The sequence below is a fragment of the Danio aesculapii genome, chromosome 3 (genome assembly GCF_903798145.1).
Source record: "Danio aesculapii chromosome 3, fDanAes4.1, whole genome shotgun sequence".
Classification (NCBI taxonomy): domain Eukaryota; kingdom Metazoa; phylum Chordata; class Actinopteri; order Cypriniformes; family Danionidae; genus Danio; species Danio aesculapii.
Window position 1 is genome coordinate 25,593,308 of NC_079437.1, and position 23,293 is coordinate 25,616,600.

The 23,293-nt window shown below is 40.6% G+C and overlaps 1 protein-coding gene across 1 annotated transcript in view; it reads right to left on the reverse strand.

Moving 5' to 3' along the window:
- xylt1 (xylosyltransferase I) overlaps nucleotides 1-23,293 on the reverse strand; it is a 105,095-nt gene that overhangs the window by 25,359 nt on the left and 56,443 nt on the right. The window contains exons 3-6 of the mRNA XM_056453510.1: nucleotides 21,132-21,304; nucleotides 11,250-11,452; nucleotides 878-958; nucleotides 547-763 (exon numbers count right to left, since the gene is read on the reverse strand). Of these exons, the coding sequence (XP_056309485.1) occupies nucleotides 547-763; nucleotides 878-958; nucleotides 11,250-11,452; nucleotides 21,132-21,304 (674 nt within the window). The remainder of the gene's footprint in view (nucleotides 1-546; nucleotides 764-877; nucleotides 959-11,249; nucleotides 11,453-21,131; nucleotides 21,305-23,293) is intronic.

Sequence of the window (23,293 nt, forward strand, 5' to 3'; positions counted from 1 at the left end):
GTCCTTGGGTTTGAGTCATCTCTCTTTACATGCTGCCATGTGATGAACGAACGGCTCACAAACCAGGAGACTCAAAAGATGAACAAATTATGGATCATAATTTGGTTCAAACCACTCAAATTTGAAGACCTTTCAGAAGAGGTGAGTTGACATAATCATAGACAAAAGACCAGGTAAACAATAAATAATTCTTTTCTGGAAGCAACTTGTAATATTTTAATAATATTTTCGCAAACTGAATGAAATGACTCGAAAAAAAAGATTCGTTCACCTCGCTGAAGGAGACTCAAATGTCAGAGTCAGTAAAATGATCCGAACTTTCCATCACTATAAATGACAATAAAAGTTGTATAAAAGTAGATCAAACCTTTTTTTTTCTTTCAAATTAGAATCATAATTAGTTTAAAGACTCATAAATGAAGACATTCTGAAATTATTAATTGACTAAACTGAAGTTGTAGTAAGAATGTTCAGATTTATTTATTTTTTTGACTGAAAAACAACACCTCTTTGCTTGTGATTTGGCACTAGATTTCTGAATCTCACCTCTGCAGGCAGCAGCGTGTACGCATAGAAGCGCTTCATGTTAGTCACAAGGTCGTCTTGAGTGTTAATGACGTACTCCACAAACATCCGGTTAAGCAGAAACCAGTCAGAGCCTCCGTCCACCGATATTCCTTCTGGAATTTTCCTGTCTCCAAGCCGCCACATATGGGTGTCGCACTCAAAGAAAAGCCGGTCCAAACCCTGTTTCCTGATGAATCTGTTGGCAATCATCAACAATGCAAATTACAAATGTATTTTTATCCGTTATTAAAAGGCACCCCTTCTGTGCAACTGGCATGCGTTTCAGCCATCATCACACGTCAGCACTCACCGAGCGTTGTCTCTCCCATGAGACTTGATGAAATTCATATCTCTGTATTTGGACAGGAAGGCCACCAGCTGATCATTGGTCCTGAGGAGAGAACGAAAGGGTGTTGGAAGGGAAAAACAAGCAAAAGAGACTAGCAGAGAGTTTGCTAATCAGGCTAATGAGCCACAGTGTAAATGAGCGCGGAGCACAAGGGATTCTGGGAAAGTCCAAGCTCACATTCAGAGCCAGATTCAGCCCCTAATGCCAGCTGCCCTGTTTTACTGCCTGTCGCAATGCACTGCCTTAACGTCTGTAGTCATTTTTCCCCGCACACACACACACACACACACACACACACACACACACTGCACTGATGTTTATTTTCTTTCACTGCAGGCTTCTGGTAGAGGGGAAACAACCTAATGCTGAACATAAAAAGAATAATAAAATCAAATTTATTACTACAATACGAGACGATGGTGGAATTTGAAAAATGTGGCGCTCAAAGAAAAAGCAGCTCGGTTTCTTTAGCGATCAAACCAGCTTGTTGGTTACTAGCCTTGGATGTGAACAAACTCAACTGGTATGCAAATAAATACAAGAAAGAAGAGAAATCACAACACAGCAAGCACACCTCATCGATGCTTGAGAATTAGTGGCGATGAAAGCCAACTGACCATCCTCACAATGGATTTGCAACATGTATGATATCAAACCAGGTGGCACGGTGGCTCAGTGGTTAGCACAGTCGCCTCACAGATGGAAAGTCGCTGGTTTGAGTCCCAGCTGGGTTAGTTGCCGTTTCTCTGTGGAGTTTGCATGTTCTCCTAGTGTCTGCATGGGTTTCCTCTGGGTGATCTGGTTTCACCCACAGTCCAAAGACAGAAGTGGTACAGGTGAATTGAGTAAGCTAAATTGGCTGTAGTGTGTGGGTATTTCCCAGTACTGGGTTGCAGCGCCAAGGGCATTCATTGTGTAAAACATATGCTGAATAAGTTGGCGGTTCATTCTGCTGTGGTAACTCCTGATTAATAAAGGTACTAAGCTGAAGGAAAAATGAATGCGGTCAAACCGATGAGGATTTTTCTTAATTTCCTGGTGTTTTTTGTAATTACATGTGTTTTCTAAATTGCAGCACGTTAAACTCTCTCAGCCACTATATTTCTGAGTTAAAAAGTTGCATTTGAACACAGTGCAAAGACTACTGCAAACTAGCAGGTACCATCTATATCTATGTGTCTGAGGATAATATACACGTAGTTGGCTGATAAAGCAAAATCAACCCTACCCATATCTGGGTTTACTCTGCAATAACAACCAGCTGGATGTGCATTATCCCTTACTAACTCACTTTTTATGGCACTTACAAATATACACATAAAAAATGCAGAAAATCTGATCTATGACAAGTGGTTGGAGCTGAATTAATTGCAAAAATAAGTGAAGAAAACTGTCTTATCTAGTTTTCAAAATAGACAACAAATACTTTTTGCATCTATACTTTAAAACAGACCCGGGCATTTTATGGTCCACAGTCCACATGCGGCCCACTGGACTTCTTTGATTGGCCTGCGAAGTATTCATTTAATTTAAATTCAACCCCAAACAGCATCTTGTAATGCACAGGTTTGATATTGCGAGATAACTAAGAGGGACTTTCACATATTGCATCATTTGGGCGCTCAGTTTCGTTATTTCAAATGGAGACGTTTGGGTTTAATGCACAAATAGCAAGGGGTGCACATGCAGAGTCATGCTCACGTTTTCCAGGTGCCACAAGTTAAACAAAAAAAAAGAAACATTTCAGAGTGCCATGAGTCATGTGACAGGAACTAACCAGGCAGCTACACTTTGTATGGAATTACACAGTAATAAATCTAATAAGTCTAATTTCCTCAGATTAACGATTTAACAAATGCAGATACAGATCCTCTCTCAGTGATTATCATTACATCACATATCCACCTCACATTCAACCTGACCTCAGTGCACTTTTCAGCCCAGTACAGGCTAGAATCTTCTCACTGAACATAAAAAATAATGAATGAATGAACTAAAATAAACTAATGAACGAATAAACAAATGAACGAACGAACGAACTAATGAACCAACAAACAAATGAACGAACAAACGAACAACTGAACTAATGAACAAACAAACTAATGAATGAATGAACTAATAAACTAATGAACGAACAAACAAATGAACGAACGAACAAACAAATGAATGAACAAACAAATGAACGAACGAACGAACAAATCAACAAACAAACTAATTAACGAACAAACAAACTAATGAACGAACATACAAACTTATGAACCAACAAATGAACTAATGAACGAACTAATGAATGAACAAACTAATGAACAATCTAACTAATGAACGAACTAATGAACTAAAGAATTAATGAACAATGAACTAATGACTGGACGAACGTACGGTCAAACAAACGTCTGATATTTTGTATCATATTTAATATAATTTTTTCTACACTCAGATGACTTTTTGTTCAAAACAACTTATTTTAAATGAGTTGAAACAACACAATTCTTAAGTTTATTTTTGGGACAACTTAATTGTTCTATGTTCAATCCACTTAAATTTGTATGTCAAATTAATTGATTTATTTAATTGTTTATTCAATTTTACAGTGTACTGTAATGTGAATAGTTGTGGATTCAACATTATTGTTTGAGTTATATAACTTTCTGTTGTGTTTAGTGAATTAATCATGTCATGTGACATACCGAGTGTTCAAATAAACTCCAGATTCGAATTTCGTCACCCTTATGGAGGCAACTTTGCCGAAACACCTAGGCGCACATGCTTATTTTAGTAAAGGCAACAGATGTTTATCACAACCTAATGGCAACGGTGAATTTGTTGATGCTTGCATGTGACTTTTAGCTCCATAGTAAACACTCTGTCATCCCATCAACACTTGTGTGATGTCGTCTACATGCCCACAGCTGCACACATCAATCACACACCTACATGATCTCACACGTCCCGTTTCAGCAGAATAAGATGCCATTTCATCCACCGTTTGACTGCATTAAATGTCTACCCACTGCTGTAAAAAGATCAACGTGCACAAACACACACTGACCTGCAGTGTCTTCCCGTTGCTTGACCTTGTACCAACGAGCAGCATGGGAAAGCCAGAGTGGCATTTGAAATGAAACCCTGCTCCAGCGCTCAGTGCATGTACAGCTGCCAGTCACTCCTTGCGCTGGCTAAACTCAGACCTCAGGCTATTAGAGTGCTGTTTTCTGTAACCGAGCTACCAGCCAGATTTGAAATCTGACTGCAGTGCCGTCAAAACTGTGCAATAATAATGAGCATCAATCCGAGAGAAAGAGAAAACAGAGAAAAGAGAGAGACAGAAGGGAGGTTTGCTCTCGATTTTTGAGCTCTGTTGACCATATGCTAATTATCTGGAGGCATTTGGGCGACATGATAAATTTGGATAGTTTTGCATGAGATGTATGCACAGATATAAGCAGTGATGAATGAAATGGAATTGAATGGATTGTTTATTTTAATTAGACATGTAAGCGTCAACTATTTTTCAGCAAAAGCAATGAGAAAATCTTCAATACAAACCAAAATGAGCGTGCTAAAAGGGAATGATGCTAACTGGTAGCTTGATTCATAAATGAAAAACAATAAACTCCAAAGCACTCAAGTGGTTTGAATATAAAAGGTCTTTAATAGATATGGACTCAATCATAAAAAATATTGCTGGCTAACATATTTAATGATTCATTTATTAAAGGCTTTTTATTTTTAAGTTCACTTGAGTGCCTTGAAATTATTTTTGCTTTTAGTAAATGAGATAATGTGACAATAATGACGTATAGTACAGTACTCACACACTGACATTAGTACACTTTCAAACACTGATTCAAATTACAGTTTGTAATGTGATTCTCCTCGTTGCTGGTTGGTTTAGATCATGGTTTATAATGCTTTAGGCAAAGACTTTTTAAATATCCCTATGTGAAAAACAATACTTCTGAACCAGCACTGTACACAATATCAGTAGTACTGGTAATCCATTCTGAACAATTAGTCTCCATGTTTCAAAAATGACCACAGCTTACTGTGCGGAAAGCAATAATCCAACAATACACTGCCCAAGACCCTTTAAGGCAAGTCATTTCACTCGGTGGCTATCTTTGAAACACCTCTCGGGCAGTATGCTTGGGCATTCTGTTTGATTGGGGAAACATCAAATTCTCCAAATCTGTTTGCCAAGCTTATGATTACATTACATATTTGAAATCACCAATAAAATTAAACAACTGCCTCATAAGTTTAGTTTCTAAACGTCCAAATCAAACAAAATCTGCATTTTTTCAGGTTGCATGAGTTAAAGCGGACTTAAAAGGAACGAGATCACAACACCAACCTCATTTATGGCTGTTCTACACATTATCATCCTCTGGATAATGATCGTCTGATCGTGCTGCTCTTCTGAAGTAATTCACTTGGTCTTGATGGCGAATCTCCTCCAGAAATGACAGCGACTCTTTGTTTACAAGTTCGTGGGTGTTTGAGTAGTTTCTGTCATGTGATCTGCATTTGACAGGACGGACTGTACCTCACGTTCATTTCATACAGATTACAAAACTAAACAAACTTTTGTTTTCAAGTGCACTTAGTTCATTTAAAAGTGCAGATTTCAAGCTTTATCTGGATATATTTCTTATGTCTGTGAAGCAATATTTGTCGAGATTCCAGTGTGTTTGTTGACCACCAAACTGTCGTAAAAGCACTAGTCCAAGCTTCTCCGTCAGTCTATAGCGCTCGATGATTGGCTCCTGTACTAGTAGGTGGGGCGTCATTCGCCATATTGACTGTTACACTTTTCTCCATTCAAAACTATGAGTGACATGTCTTGTGTATGCTATGGTCTTAGACACTGCTCAATATGTAGCTTCATATGTGATGATGAACAAACCATAAGAAATAGGAAACCCTTTTTATGTGCATCTTTAATTCAGCCTTTTCTTGACCATTTCCTTTAAAATACAGTAATTCAAACAAAGCAGGTTTAATTTTGTTCATAGATCACACATCCCACTTATCAATAATGGACAAAAAGTTTCTGGTTTTTGAATATACTATACTGTATAGCACTTCTGAACAGTCTGCAGAGCGGCTCCATTCCAGAAGAGGGTGTCATGGAGCCTGTGCCACCACATGGGAAGAGGAGAACAACCGAGTCCAGACTCACTGTTTTCTCCTTTTCTTTCTTCATGAAAAGGCCATAAATACAGCTGCGCTGACTTTAAAAACAGGGCCAGAGAAAAAGAGCAAGATGGTGCGGATAAATGGAAGAAAAGAGCCCGACGCTCCCAACAAAGCCACTGTGTAACAGAGCCCTTTGCCTCTGGCGTCCAGCCTCGCCTATAGAGCAGAGAGCTTTTTGTCAGCCCCTTTCACAGGCATCCATGCAGAAGGATGGACATCAGGAGGGAATTACAGGGGAAAATAAGCGGCTAAGTCACCAGACACAGGTACCACACGTCCCCTGGCACCACAGTCACGACATGTGGACAAAGTGCTCAGCGAAAAGGGCTGTGCACAGGTCTTTAGGAGACCGAAGATGCCCCCTCAGGACCCCTAACACGCGCTGTCATTCACAATTAAACGGTAATGGGAGCAGCCACTATGAAGCCAAGCGCAGTCTGCAGTATCTCTGAAGTGAACCTTTAGCAAAAACACTGGAAGTCAGGCGTGCAGATCTTTGTCTGTGAATTTCTCAGCTTACTTCCCATCTCGCACTTGCTTTCTCAACTTTCAGTGTCAAAACGATAACCCTTCATGTCTCCCTGGACAAACTGAGATGAGGTTTAATGGACTCCCAACAGCCTCTGCCCTCTTGATTTGTCAGGTTGTGCTCTATTCTTCACCTAAAGCAATAGAGCCCTGAAGATTTCTGTTCATTTCCTCCTAGGTAATATGAATATGTGATATTTTTAACAAGAAATGTTTTTGGATGAGTTCTGCTGTGTTAACGCAAACATCTTAGCAAAAAAGAAACCCAAAAGAATGAAAATTGAAGAAAAATGGCAAGAAAAACAAAACAAAACTGAAATGATGTAATCAAACATTAGTTTGAAGGGTCAAATCCTCAAGATGAATATTTTTTGGTAGTAGAATACTAGAATAGTAGGATAAAATACTATAAATAGTTGCTATATTAACCTTCGGCTCACTAGCCTCAATCTAGTTTGGTTTCTGGCCCTTTATAAGAAAAAGTTTGGGAACCCCTGCCTTATACTTTAACCTCACAGATAGAAAAATAAAGAATGATCCACAGTTTTAACAACCCTTGATAAAGAGTTTATCGATTAAACGATTAACGGTACATTATCATGTTTAAAACCTTAAACATCCATTTATAGGATTCTTTCATGTCGTTTTCCTCAACCTGCTTTCAGCATATCTTTCGCCGAGTTTATTTTCCTCGCAGCTTCCTCTCTGCTGACCCCTGTTTCTGTTGTGATAGTGGACTGAGAAATAACTCTCCATCACAGCAACCGGAGGAGCCGGATCCGACTCCTTAATGGAGCGATTTGTCCTCATGTTTTAGAGAAATGGTGTTTCTGCACAGTATAATACAAATGATAGCTACTACATCACTGCACTACACACTCTCACACACAAACAGACAGAGAGACAGGCTACTTATAGTTTGCACCTGAATCCGACTCGGCGCCACAGATGAAAAGAATCATTTTATTTTTCTTTGATGTCCTGCTTTAAAGGGGCTTTGGAGGTGTGGCGTGCGACCGAGTGATAGAGAGGCCGGATTAACCTTGAACGGCTGCGCGGGACAGGCCAGAATTCATCACAGGGCTGTATCGATCTCTAACACCCTGATTTCTGAGGGCTGCAGAAAATGACATGGCTGTAATATTGATTGTAGCCGGGGGAGTAGCTGGGTTACTCAACCTCTCATCCTGCCCTCATTATAGACTCAAGAGTTATGCACACAAATGGCATTTATCATGGCCATAATTCAAATCTTCAGGCACAGTTCAGCTTACCGACAGAAATGCCACGTTGAGTTACAGGTAATGGAATGAGATCCTGGAACTCGGGACTGTTTTATTATTATTAATTTATCTGTGTATTTTAAATCGGAAGTTAATATGCGTACAAAAAATCCTGGAATAAATGATCAAGTATTTAATCAAATACATTATGAAAGATTTTAAATTGTTAATGATTTAAAAAATGTTTTATATTATAAGCTATAATCATATTATTATATATAAATAGATCAATATACAATTTTAAAATCTATGTATTAACTTAATATTTAAATAAAAAGATACTAATTATTTATCATTAGCTACTTTTTTGCATTATTTTAATTATTTAATTACCTAATTATTATTTAATTATGAATTATTATTTAACTAATTGAATTATTTAATTAACTAAATTAAATATTTTAATTGTTTATAACTAAATGATTTTATTTTATTGGCTTTTGCTAAAATATTTTATTATTATTAAATATATATGGGTTTGATAAACAAATTGTGTATAAATGTATGTCTAAATCCATATGGCCATCATTAATATAATTTTATATTTTAAATAATAAAAAGAACTATAATTTTATTTTATAATTATAATAATTGTTATTTTATTATTATTGTTAGTTCCATTTTATACTTGTTCTTTGTCTCTTTTTATTATATTTATTTATTTATTCATTTATATTACAGAAATGACAGTAAAACAGGCTGTTAAAATAAACAAAAGTTATCATTAAAATACTCCAAAAAACTCTTTTCAATATAGTACACATAAAAAAACACACATGCACACACCAACGCACACTTATGAATCATTCCCCTTTCTAATATTCACACATAAACACAGTGCAGAATCTCTATGAGTTCCTTGTTTTGCTCAGGTGTTGAGGCTTCGTCAATATTAAATTGCACTTATTCAGAATAAACAAGTGCTATCTCCACAAGGCACTTAAATGTAATCCCCCAGCAGTTCTATGAACCATCAAACTTGTTGACACTAGATCAAACAGCCAATGGTGATCTCAATTACCCATAATCCCCAGCTAAACTAAATTGTGACATTGCTTGGAACTAATCTCCTAGAAGCCCACAGCAAGATGATAGTCAGGTGTTAACTCATTTGTTTCCAGAGACAACCAATAAAATGCTGAATCACTGCAGAGAGAAAACAAACCAAACAAAGCAAATGATGTCAATGGAAAAATCAGTCAAAAGTGGAGTATTGTAATTGCATGCACGATCCTAACCTGGTTATCTTTAATAAGTTGACATGTGGTCACGTTAACACATTTTCTATTATCGGAGTAAGGTGATAAATTATGATTAAGCATAAACAGGATGTCAAAGTTGGATTTTTGCCACTTATGCTGATTTCGCCTAGGAAGTAAAGACATTATCCTGCTTTCTGTCGGATTTTTAAAGTGTGCATGGGTGATAGAAAACAGAAACGTGCCTTACTGTGGATTTCAACATCCAGACAGAGAATTTTTTTTTTGCTCTAAAGGCAAGAGTATGTACATGTAACCCATCGTTCCTACTGCAAACAACCTTGTCTGAGCAGGGATCGAACTGACGATTCTTTGTATGGGAGTTGGTTGCTCTAACAAGGAGGCTAAAATCCATGGCCTGTAGCGTCTGTCGCTAGAGCACCTTTTGAGGTCAGAGGAGTGAGGTTTACCTGCATAGCACTTCACTAGCTGGCCTCCGTGACATATATTACAAACTTAAAAAAAGTATAATCAAAAGAATTATACAAATGGTACGATAAAAAAAATGTTGCATATTAAATGTTCTGTAAAGTACATACAGGTGTCTGCTATTACAGAATAAAGCCTGGATGTGCTTTATCCCGTTCATTACAAGGCTGCAAGAGAATTGTTCTGAGCCGTAATAGTTTACTGTAATAGTACCTATTTCATTAAAGTCAAAGCTGACAGAAATGAAAACGGCTGAATGGAGCATACACTAACCTACATATTATTAAGTCACAAGATGGCGCCAAACCTTTATAAATGACAGCGGAGAGAGACAAACATATTTATGAATGTGAACTTGTTCACAGATGGTCAAGATGATTCAAAATTGCTGAATGAGTCCGTGTTCTTCAGCGGTTGTTACCTCAGAATAACGTGCCTTGGAATTTTGCGATTGACCAATCAGAATCAAGTATTCCAGACTGCCGTGTAAAAAGTATATATATATTTTATATGCTTCATATCATATTTCAAATCATATTGGATAAATCACAACGGCTGGAAACCTAGAAATGAGTCTTGATGACAAGCTGAACTTTACAGACAACATGGATATTATTGCCTGATCATGCGGATTCTGTCTGAACAAACTCAGTAAGTTTAGGCCTTATCTATCAGAACATGATACTCAACTGCTAGTCCAGACTCTTTTTTTTCCATTCAGGCTACTGCTGGACAATTGCAATTCCCTCTTGGCTGACCTTCCCACCAACACCATCAAGCCTATGCTGTGAGAGTGGTCTTTAACGAACTAAAAAGAGTGCATGTCACACCTTTATTCATCAATTTCCATTGGCTGCTAATCGGCACACGCATCAAATTCACAGAGCTGTCATTGGCCTACAAAACAACTGCTGGCTCTGCACTCTGAACCAACCTGAACAACTACTTAAGGCCTATGTGGCTGACAGGATGTTGAATTTTGCTACTAGCAACAAGTGTTGCTTTGTGGTACCATCCTAAAAAAATCTACTTCAAGAACTTTCACATTTAATGTTCCCTGCTGGTGAGACGAATCTTCAATCATTTTTAAGAAACGTCTGATGGCGCATCGATTTCTTTTCAATTTTCTCATCAATTTCAACACTTAATTCTCCAAAAATGGCACTTCTTATTCATTCTATTCATCTGCATTTTGTGTTTGAAACAAGACAAAACTACCTCAACATATTGTTGCTGGACTAAAGTGCTTCTATTATACTAATTCATAAGTTGCTTTGGGTCTGCTAAATTAATAAATGTGAAATGAATATTAAAAATTCTCATACCATAAACGAACCATAAATTCTTCATAAATTCTGAAATATTTCAGTTTCTTCACATGATTTTCTGTTACCAGCCAACCAATAAAAACAAATGTAACACTCACAGTTGAAGTTAGATATGGAATTTCTAAAATTTCGATTTCCCACTACTGGGAAATAAAATGATTCCTTAATAAGGTCTTGCAAACACTGTTGACCTGCAATGCTGGGTTAATGGTTTACATGTAAACAGGAGCAACACTTTATTTCAACAAGCAGATTTTTGTGAATTATCAGCATATTGACTTGCATGTAAACATGTTTAGTGACTCACCTGATTGGGTAATCAGCTGCGCTCAGGTTGATGAAGAAATCCCAGGACCAATCCCTCATGGCCAGCAGGTCCTTCATGCTCTGCAGGTACATGGTGAGCAGGCTGGCACCACCCCATATTGTAGACATGCGCCACGATGTGACCCGGACGTTAGGATACTGGTGAGCGAGAGCCACCATCTGCCTGTGCAGGTAGTTGGATCGCTGTGGGGTGAAAAAAAGAGACAGGCTCTGGTTAATTTGGAGTCTGAGAACTTTATCTAGGATCAGTCAGTCAAACGTGACCAGCGTCTTTATGAGATAAACAAAGTCTGACCATCCACTAAGGGCACCTTGTGGGGGAAAAAACTGATTGAATGAAGTGAATGAAGGCTTCTCAAACAGTCGAGTGGTTTCACTGCAATGTTTTCTTAATCAGTGGATTTGTCTTGTTTTCCAGTAAAAAAAGCAAACATCTAAACATCCTTAAAAAACAGAGAAGAGTTTACTTAATAATCCAAACTGCACACAATTTTAAAAGGCCAGTTCACACCAAAATGAAAACTCTGTTATTATTTATTAACCCTCATGCAGTTCCAAACTATCTTCAGAACACAAATGGAGATATTTTCAGTTAAATCTGAAAGATTTCTTATCAAGAAAAACTGTGAGACTTCAAGATCTTTAAATGTATTTTTAACTATCAACCCAAAATCCAATATAATAAATATACTGTGTATCACTAAAATGTAGTTCTGCTTGTGCCGAAAGTAATGCTGAGTTCATACTGCACAGTTTAAGCTCTGATTTTGACTCACCGACAGGTTTTTGAGAAAATTGCAAACAAATGCCTAAAATCACAGGCAAATCGGTGCTCGTTCACATGAGTAACGATCACACAGTGTGAACTATCAAAGACGCGATCTGAGAGAATGGCTCAAGAGTTGCTGACACCCCTGAGAGAATATTTTGGCCTGCTAAATACATTACCTGTCGGCGATTCAAAATCATGCCGTGTGAAATGTGTTCTGATTGAAAATAACATCAGCGAATACCTACAGCCAATGAGAGAACAGCATCCACTAACTAGTATGGGTACCTGCAGGCCAGCGGGAGGTTAGGGGAGATATTAAAAAGGCTTCTTTTTGGTCTATTTTGACCCAAGAAATTGAGGAAAAACTAGTGGAAATTTGGCATTTGTCTGTTTGACATGTCATCTGAGCAATACCACAACCGGAAAAAGAAAAAAGTTGAAGAAATATGAATAATTATATTCAAAAGCCAGGTGAGCAAAGCAAGTAAATTTTCGACCCCACTAAAGGCTTCTTTTTTCATTATGTAGTTATTAACTAAAGATATACTACTTGAACTCTGGTTGTTTCGATGTGAATTCTCGCGTGTGTTTGGTTGCGAGACGTAGTTTGCGGACTGAGACAAAGTTGTCGCGATTCTTCCTATTGGAAAGTTATTAAGTGTGAAACTCTGTCGCTGATCTATCCTGCAGTGTAAACACAGCACCGACGGAAAACTACCTCGGATGGTCATACTGTCATGGATTGGTCAGGCTCTCACGACCCCCACTCACGAAGATCACCATCACCTGACTTCTAATGAGCACACAGCTGCATCACATTCACGAGCACCAGATAAAAGCACAGCACTCCAGTCGCTCATTGTCCGGGCTCGTCTCGACGAAAGCGGACAACTGAGCGACCACTCAGCGTAGTCATCCTCAGCTAAAACAAACGATTTACTTACCTGTTCTCTTTGTATTCCTCCTAGTCTTCCTGGTCCTCCCGAATCGTCCTGTCTTCCAGTCCTTCCAAGTCTGTGTCATCCTCTGTCAGCTGTATCTGGTGTGTGCTGTCCATCCTCGTGTATTCCTGTTACCCAGCCACGGAGGAAAAGACCCCAACATCATTCCTGATCCTCCTGGCTATCCTTCATGTGCTCCTTGTTGTCATTTAATAAACACCCTAACGTTTCCTTACCTCTGTCTCCTGTCCGCTTCATAACAGAAGCCCGGACCCTTAACGACGACAACATGAGCACCCCCGATCACCTTCAAGAGCTGGTGGACCAGTTGAAGCGGATTCTACAGCCACCAGCTCCACTTTCCAACGCACCACCAGCACCGAGCACTTCCGCCTCCACAGTTTCTTCTTCGGCCCTTCCTTCCAGTCCCATGGCCCGACCAGCGCCCTACTCAGGCGGAGCGGGGGAGTGCAATGGTTTTCTGTTACAATGTTCCCTCATATTCGAAATGCAACCTTCTCTATATCCCACAGATAAGTCGAAGATCGCCTACATCGTATCTCTACTCTCTGGACCTGCACTTAAATGGGCTGAGACGATCTGGAACCAAGCCGGGCCGGTCATGAATTCCATCACTACCTTCACGGAGTATTTCAAAGAGGTGTTTGGACGTTCTGATGGGGAAGTAGCCGCTGGAGAGCAGCTGTATCATCTAAAGCAAGGTACTCTATCTACACAGGAATATGCTCTCCGGTTTCGCACTCTAGCAGCTGCAAGTGGATGGAATGAGAGATCGTTGTTGACCACGTACCGGCTCGGCTTGGAACCCACTCTCCGAATCCAACTGGCCACATTAGATGATACAATGGGTCTGGAGAGATTCATCCAACATTCTCTCCGATGTTCCGATCGTCTCCGTTCCTATCAACAGGACACCATCACCCCCTCGTCTGCACTCCTCCAATCGCCTGAGTCAACAGCCTCTCCAGAACCAGAACCCATGATAATAGAGTCTGGAAGACTGACAGCAGCGGAACGACAGAGGAGGCTGACCCGGGGTCTGTGTCTATACTGCGGTGTCAGTGGACACACCCGTATGGAGTGTCCCCTTCGTCCCATTCGGACTTCAGTGAGTGTATTCAGTACGAATATTGAACAATGTAAACCACTTACTACCACCGTACAAATAACTACTGCCTCTATTTCTCTCCTTGTCACAGCCCTCATCGACTCCGGGTCAGCAGGGAACTTCATCTCCCAATCCCTCTGTCGTCAACTCCACCTCCGTACTGAGGCGTCCTCGCATATATACCAGATACAACCGATAACCCAGTGCACTCGATCTTCGACCCGTATCCATCGACAATGCGAAGACATCCTTCTTCAAGTGGGGTTGTTACATCAAGAGAGGATTCAATTTCTGGTTCTGGAGGGTGCAAATATGGACATCATTCTAGGGCGCCCGTGGCTGGTGAAGCACGATCCCATCATCTCTTGGGGCACAGGAGAGATAAAGAAATGGGGATCTGGATGTACACCTGCCTGTTTTCCAAATCTCCCTCTTCAAGGTCGGAACCCCATTTCTTTGTTTGCAACATCGGTCGAGAGCCCTCCTGAGAAGCAGTCTATCCACATTCCTAAGGAGTACAGCTCCTTTCATGATGTCTTCTGCCCCAAGAGAGCTTCCCAGCTACCGCCGCATCGGCCATGGGACTGCGCGATCGACCTAGTTCCAGATGCCCAGTTGCCAAGAGGTAGGATCTACCCGCTCTCGCTTCCAGAGAATCAGGCAATGGAAGATTACATAAGGGAAGCTCTGAGTCAGGGGTACATACGTCACTCAAAATCACCAGCCGCCTCAAGCTTCTTCTTTGTGGCCAAGAAGGACGGAGGGCTGCGTCCATGCATCGACTACAGGGTCCTAAATAACGGTACAGTAAAATACCGATATCCCCTTCCTCTGGTACCAGCCGCTTTGGAACAGCTCCGAGAAGCTAAAGTCTTCACTAAATTGGACCTCCGCAGCGCGTATAATCTGATAAGAATACGTGAGGGGGACCAATGGAAGACAGCATTCGTGACCCCTACTGGCCACTATGAATATGAGGTCATGCCTTACGGTCTGGTCAACGCCCCCTCCGTATTCCAAAACTTCATTCATGAAGTCCTCCGGGAGTTTCTTCACCACTGTGTAATAGTGTACATAGATGACATCCTCATTTACTCCCGGAGTGAGGCCGAACATCGCCAACACGTTGCGGAGGTCCTACACACATTGAGAGAACATCACCTCTACCTCAAAGCGGAGAAATGCTCATTCCACCAGAAGTCGATTCATTTCTTGGGATACATCATTGACCAAACCGGTATACGTATGGATGGGAAGAAAATTGAGGCTGTTCTATCCTGGTCAGAACCCACTTCCATTAAGGAGCTCCAGAGGTTTCTTGGGTTTGCTAACTTTTATAGACGGTTTATCAAGGACTACAGCAGGATTACATCACCTCTCACTAATCTCCTCAAGGGTAAACCCAAAGGACTGGAGTGGACCAAAGAAGCAGCCGCAGCCTTCCGCCTTCTTAAGAAGGAGTTCACAAGGGCCCCCACTCCTGACTCATCCTGACCCAAATCTTCCTTTCGTGGTGGAAGTGGACGCATCCACCACCGGCGTCGGGGCAGTATTATCTCAACATCATGATACACCGCCCCGACTGCATCCCTGTGCCTATTTCTCTCGGAAGTTGAGCCCGGCGGAGCAGAATTACAGCATAGGAGACAGGGAGCTTCTAGCAATCAAGCTAGCCTTGGAGGAGTGGCGTCACTGGTTGGAGGGAGCCAAACATCCGTTCCAGGTGATCACAGATCACAAAAACCTCCAATACATCAAAGAGGCCAAGAGACTATGTCCACGTCAAGCCAGATGGTCACTTTTCTTCTCACGTTTTGATTTCTCCATTTCCTATCGTCCAGGACCCAAGAATCTAAGAGCAGACGCTCTCTCTCGTTTACACGAGCATCACGATCATGAAGAACTCCCAACGAAGATTCTTCCCGAACACATCTCCATTTGTCCGATCACCTGGAACGCTCCTCCAGTCGTTGCCACTCCGGAAGCCCCTGCTCCGCCGGGATGCCCTCCTCATCGGCAGTTCATACCACCTGAACACCGGGTAGATCTGATCCACTCCTTACATACCTCGCTAGGCACTGGACATCCAGGGATCAACAATACTCTCTCGCTAGTATCCCAACGATTCTGGTGGCCAAACATGGCAAGGGATGTGAGGCAATATGTTCAGGGCTGTAAGGACTGTGCCCAATCCAAGAGCCCACGTCATCTACCCGCTGGAAAGCTCCATCCCTTGCCGATTCCGAACCGTCCCTGGTCACACCTAGGAGTGGACTTTATCACTGACCTCCCTTCGTCAGAAGGTAATACCTGTATTCTAGTCATAGTAGATAGATTCTCAAAGTTTGTCAAACTAATCCCTCTGAAAGGTCTTCCCACAGCCTTTGAAACTGCCGACAATATCTTTAATCAAGTCTTCAGGTCATTTGGTATTCCAGAAGATATTGTGTCGGACAGAGGTCCACAGTTCATCTCACGTCTATGGAAAGCCTTCTTCAAGCTCCTAGGTGTGGCCGTCAGCCTCTCTTCTGGATATCATCCCCAAACCAACGGGCAGACAGAGAGGAAGATTCAGGAGGTGGGACGGTTCCTGAGGACCTTCTGCAGTGGTCACCAGAACTCCTGGAGCCAGTATTTGGGCTGGGCAGAATATGCCCAAAATTCACTGCGGCAACCCTCCACCGGACTCACGCCATTCCAGTGCGTCCTGGGCTTCCAACCACCGCTCTTTCCCTGGGATGGCGAACCATCTGATGTCCCCGCAGTGGATCACTGGTTCCGGGAGAGCGAGAGAGTCTGGGACGAGGCTCATCAACATCTGCAGAGGGCAGTCCGTCGAAGCAAGGTAACCGCCGATAGGAGAAGGTCTGAAGAACCCAGATACACACCCGGACAAAAGGTGTGGCTATCCACCCGGGACATACGCATGCGACTGCCCTCTCGCAAGTTAAGTCCCCGATTTGTTGGTCCCTTCACCATCGTGGAACAGGTTAACCCCGTCACCTACAAACTACAATTACCCTCTCACTACCGTATTCACCCCTACATTCCACGTATCACTCCTGAAACCCTATCACGATCCTGTTCTTCCCTCCACAGAGCCTGACCACGAAGAGGAACCCCCTCCTCCACTGCTCCTAGAAGAAGGAGCCGTCTACGCAGTGAAGGAGATCTTGCGTTCCCGACGTCGTGGTGGCCAGTTGGAGTACCTGGTGGACTGGGAAGGGTACGGCCCCGAAGAAAGGACATGGGTTCCCAGAGCTGATATTCTCGATCCTAGTCTCATGGTGGAGTTTCATGAGAGCCACCCTGAGTTCCCAGCGCCTAGAGGCAGAGGGAGACCACCACGGCGTCGGAGGTGTCGGCCCTCAGGAGCGGGCCCTGGGAGGGGGGTACTGTCATGGATTGGTCAGGCTCTCACGACCCCCACTCACGAAGATCACCATCACCTGACTTCTAATGAGCACACAGCTGCATCACATTCACGAGCACCAGATAAAAGCACAGCACTCCAGTCGCTCATTGTCCGGGCTCGTCTCGACGAAAGCGGACAACTGAGCGACCACTCAGCGTAGTCATCCTCAGCTAAAACAAACGATTTACTTACCTGTTCTCTTTGTATTCCTCCTAGTCTTCCTGGTCCTCCCGAATCGTCCTGTCTTCCAGTCCTTCCAAGTCTGTGTCATCCTCTGTCAGCTGTATCTGGTGTGTGCTGTCCATCCTCGTGTATTCCTGTTACCCAGCCACGGAGGAAAAGACCCCAACATCATTCCTGATCCTCCTGGCTATCCTTCATGTGCTCCTTGTTGTCATTTAATAAACACCCTAACGTTTCCTTACCTCTGTCTCCTGTCCGCTTCATAACACATACAGTGTGGAAACATCTGTGAACGTGACTACTTTAAAATTGTGAACATTTGTAAGTCATCTTACATGATATTACACTTGCATGAAGTTACACATATTTTATAGGGAAGCCATATAAAATTAATTATGAGGTGATTTGTTTTATAGTACAGCAAGTGTGAATGTTCATCATGAGATATTCACACGACAGTCTTTGATTTGTGGTGTTTTCTGTAATCCACCACCCCACCTTCAACTCCTCTCTTTTCCTCTGCTTGTTTTACGCAGTCATAAAGCTCGTCTCCATGATGATGGACTGATTGAAAAGCAGCTCTTTATCCTGCTCTTTTGAAATTACAAGACAGCGTTCTTGCCCTACGCATTCCTGCCATAAATTCAAGTGGCTCATTAAGTGTATTTTTGTATGTGTGTAATTAACGGAGGGGGTTGCAGTGTTGTGTGCGTAAATGAGTGTGTGAGTGTGTGTGTGTGAACAAACAGCCTTTCATGTTCACACTCTATCACTTGCCAAACTGGGAGAGTAAATGGTGTGAAAGACACTGAAGTATGGCTCTTTAATATTCCTCCATCAAGCTTTTGAAACAGCTTATACTGAATGAATGAAGGGGTTTAGAGCACATTGTTTACCCAGTATTCTCCTCCATTCCCATCCCCCACTACGGCTCCGACCGTCAATCAGCCACTACTAGATAATTAGTAAGTCCCGCCAGGATTTTACGATCACTGAATTTATTCCAAAATTAAGCAAACTCCGAAAAAAATTGGTGAATCTCGCGTTTATTCTGAAATGTCGCAAGTCTTCTGCATTTTTGGAGCCTTTATGCTTTCTATGACATCATTGTGACACTTATTTACAATAATTTTGTAAAAGACACAATTCATTCATTCATTTTCTTTACGGCTTAGTCCCTTTATTAATCAGGGGTCGCCAAAGCAGAATGAACCGCCAACTTATCCAGCATATATTTTTTACGCAGCCGATGCCCTTCCAGCTGCAACCAATCACTGGGAAACATTCATACACACTCATTCACACACATACACAATAAACAATTTAGCTCATCCAATTCACCTTTACCACATGTTTATGGACTTTTTGGGGAAACTGGGACACCCGGAGGAAACTTAAGCGAACATTGGGAGAACATGCAAACTCCACATAGAAATGCCAACTGACCCAGTCGAGGCTTGAACCAGCGACCTTCTTTGCTGTGAGGCGTACATGCTACCCACTGCGCCACCCTTATACATTTTTCCAATCTTCTATTGTCAATATATATATATATATATATATATATATATATATATATATATATATATATATATATATATTTATACACACATATACACTCACCGGCCACTTTATTAGGTACACCTTACTAGTACCTGGTTGGACCCACTTTTGCCTTCAAAACTGCCTTAACCCTTCGTGGCACTGGAAATATTCCTGAGATTTTGGTCCATATTGACATGATAGCATCACACAGTTGCTGCAAATTTGTCGGCTGCACATTCATTATGTGAATCTCTCCTTCCACCATATCCCAAAGGTGCTCTATTGGATTGAGTTCTGGTGACTGTGGAGGCCATTTGAGTACAGTGAACTCATGGTCAATTTCAAGAAACCAGTCTGAGATGATTCGCACTTTATGACATGGTGCATTATCCTGCTGGAAGTAGCCATCAGAAGATGGGTACACTGTGGTCATAAAGAGATGGACATGGTCAGCAGCAATACTCAGTGAGGCTGCGGCATTGACATGATGCTCAATTGTTACTTACAAGCCCAAAGAATGCCAAGAAAATATCCCCCAGACCATTACACCACCACCACCTGCCTGAACCCTTGATATATGGCAGGATGGATCCATGCTTTTATGTTGTTGATGCCAAATTCTGACCCTACCATCCGAATGTCGCAGCAGAAATCAAGACTCATCAGACCAGGCAACATTTTTCCAATCTTCTATTGTCAAATTTTGGCGAGCCTGTGCGAATGGTAGCCTTAGTTTCCTGTTCTTAGCTGACAAGAGTGGCACCCAGTGTGGTCTTCTGCTGCTGTGACACATCTGCCATAAGTTTGGACATGTTGTGCATTCAGAGATGCTCTTCTGCATACCTCAGTTGTAACGAATGGTTATGTGAGTGACTGTTGCCTTTCTAGTAGCTCGAACCAGTCAGGCCATTCTCCTCTGACCTCTGGCATCAACAAGACATTTGCGCCCACAGAACTGCTGCTCAGTGGATATTTTCTCTTTTTCGGACAATTCTCTGTAAATCCTAGAGATGGCTGTGCGTCAAAATCCCAGTAGATCAGCAGTTTCTGAAATACTCAGACCAGCCCGTCTGGCACCAACAAACATTAAGTGACTTTGTCAACAAACGTTCAAAGTCACTTAATTCACCTTTCTTCCTCATTCTGAGGCTAAGTTTGAACTGCAGCAGATCGTCTTGACCATGCCTACATGCTGAAATGCATTGAGTTGCTGCCATGTGATTGGCCGATTAGAAATTTGCATTAATGAGCAGTTGCACAAGTGTACCCAACAAAGTGGCCGGTGAGTGTATATGCACATATACATATATACATCCATACATCTTTAGAAATAGAAAGACAATACATTAAAACCGCTGCAGAAAATTGAAAAATATATATATATATATATATATCTTACAAACTATAAATTTAAAAAAAAAAAATTTTGTTACTCATGAACTTTGTTCTTTTAAATTTTCTATAACATATAAATTTGGGTGTGCTAATTTTGGACCGTTATCGAAAGTTATTTTGTTAGATTAGGTCCAGATTTGGCTTTAATCTAATGTAATATGCACAAATGTAATATGCACTAATCTAATGTATATGCACAAATATAATATTTTAACGCATCCTATAGAAAATATTAATTTAAATGAAAAAACTGTGAGAGGTGTGCTCATATATGCTGAGCACTGTAAATATATTTTTTAATTATATATTTTTTTACGGCAAATCAGCACAACAAAATGCCACAAATATTGTTGAAAATTGCAAGAAAAGCCATAGCAAAATATGTCAGTTTAGGCTACAAAAATCGAAAAAATAAAAATTAAAATCCCACTAAGGTCTGGTTAGTGAGTTCATTTATAAAAGTCGATGTGTTAAAGTCATACCTGGTCCACATGAATGTAGTAGAAGTGAGACGTGTGGTATATGGCCTTGAAGAGACGCTGCACCTGGCGTGCGGCGCGTCCGTGGACCACCAACATGAAGGCGATCCGCACTGGTACTGCAGGCACAGTCTCCATTGAGTCCTCCTCCCATTGCACATTCATGTTTACTTTGCCTGAACAAACACAAACAGATGCACACATGAGCCAAAAATGGACTTAAGACTAAATTAACAACATGAAGAAATGATTTCGTCTGTCAGTTGTCAGAAATTCTTTTATTTTGTTTCATTTTTACTTTTATATGGATATGTTTTACATATACAAATGGACGACATCTTATTAGTTTGGTTTCAGAAACTGCTAATGAACTATTTTAATGGTACAGTATAAATAACTATTTTAAAAGTTTGGCGACAGAAAATTAAGACTTTTTATTTAGCAAGGGTACAATAAATGAACAGAAAAAACCCTCTAATGTTTTTAAAAAAATTACAAATAACAACTTGTTTCTTTCTATTCTTTAAAAATTCCTAAAAATAATTTATTCACTGCATCACAAAAAATGTGATTATATTATCAAGTGTCATATTATCATATTAGGTTTATTTCCGAAGGATCATATGACACTGAAGACTGAAATAAGACTGGAATAATTTAGCTTTGCCATCACAAGAATACATTATATATTTTTAAATACAATACAATAGAAAATGTTTTAATTGTAGTATTTTTATCAAATAAAGCAACAGAATTAATCAGCACAAAATGCTTATTTCAAATCCCCAAACAGCAGTGCAGATGTTTTTATTTGAACTATTTTAGCTGCCGGTAGCGCTGTCAATATTGGAAAAATCTGACATTGTGATATTTTGTTTTTCTGCGATTTAAATTGCAATTCACTTTGTTATATTTGGAAAGAATTTTAGATCACACTTTATTTTAATGTTATGTTCTCGTTGTTAGCAAACCATTTTCACTTTTGCTTCAATAAACTTCTAATTTGCTCCTTATTAATAGTCATTAAGGTAGTTTATGTATTGGGTAGGATTAGGGGTGTAGAATAAGATCATAAATAACGTGCTTTTTAAGTACAAATAATCATCCAGTCTCTTAATAACATGCATGCTAATAAGCAAGGAGTTAATAGTGAGAATTGGTCCCTGAAGGACGACGCGGTGGCACAGTAGGTAGTGCTGTCGCCTCACAGCAAGAAGGTCACAGGTTCAAGCCTTGGCTGGGTCAGTTGAAATAAACATTGCATGTTTTACTGTTTTGTATATGTAAATGTAAAAATTATACTGCAAAGTCAACTCAACATTGCATATCTTAGCGATGTGACTATTGTGGACGCATACGTTGCGATATCGATGCTGAAACTATATATTGTGCAGCTCTAGCTGCCGTTATGGATTTTAACAGGTTTAAGTCAATACTTTCACTGCTGATCCGAGCTTAAATTATCGTAGTAGTAGTGTAGTAGTGTTAAGTGTATAGACTTCCAGTCGCATTCACTTTAATTTTTAGCCTTACAAAACAGCTCATTATGCTGACTGATGCTGCAAACTGGTATTTTTTCATCATATTATTTTAATTTTAATATACTGTCATAAACACTCTGGTTTGAAGCACAAGTAGTTTGCCTGTTTGTTTTTCCTACTCATTAACCCACAGGCAAATGAATCAGAAGTCTAACGCAATCGCAGAAAAGAGCACACTAGAAAAATGAACAGAAAAACAGGCAACTGTTGTGTTGAGCACTAAGTAGACACAAACAATGTAGTATTTTAACAAGTGCAGCCTTGTGACTGCATTTGATCTAAGTGATTGCCATAGACAAGCAAGAAAGGAATAAAACGGCACTGAAAAAGTAGACTAAAAATAAGAGGCAAAACTTAAAAAAGAAAAATTACATTTTGATAAATGGAAGGTAAAATGACAAAATGTTAAACAAAATTCCTGATATGCCATGACTTGGAAAAAATATATAATTCCCTGACTTTCAACGTCTGGAGTAGAGCTTTTAAAATTCCACGATATTTCAGAAATTCCAAGACCCATGGGAACCCTGCTTAAACCCATTTGAGGGGACCTCAATCTATTGCAACACTGTTATAATGCTTGAATCAGAACCGCAGCGATCCACCACATGATCACCTATTGGC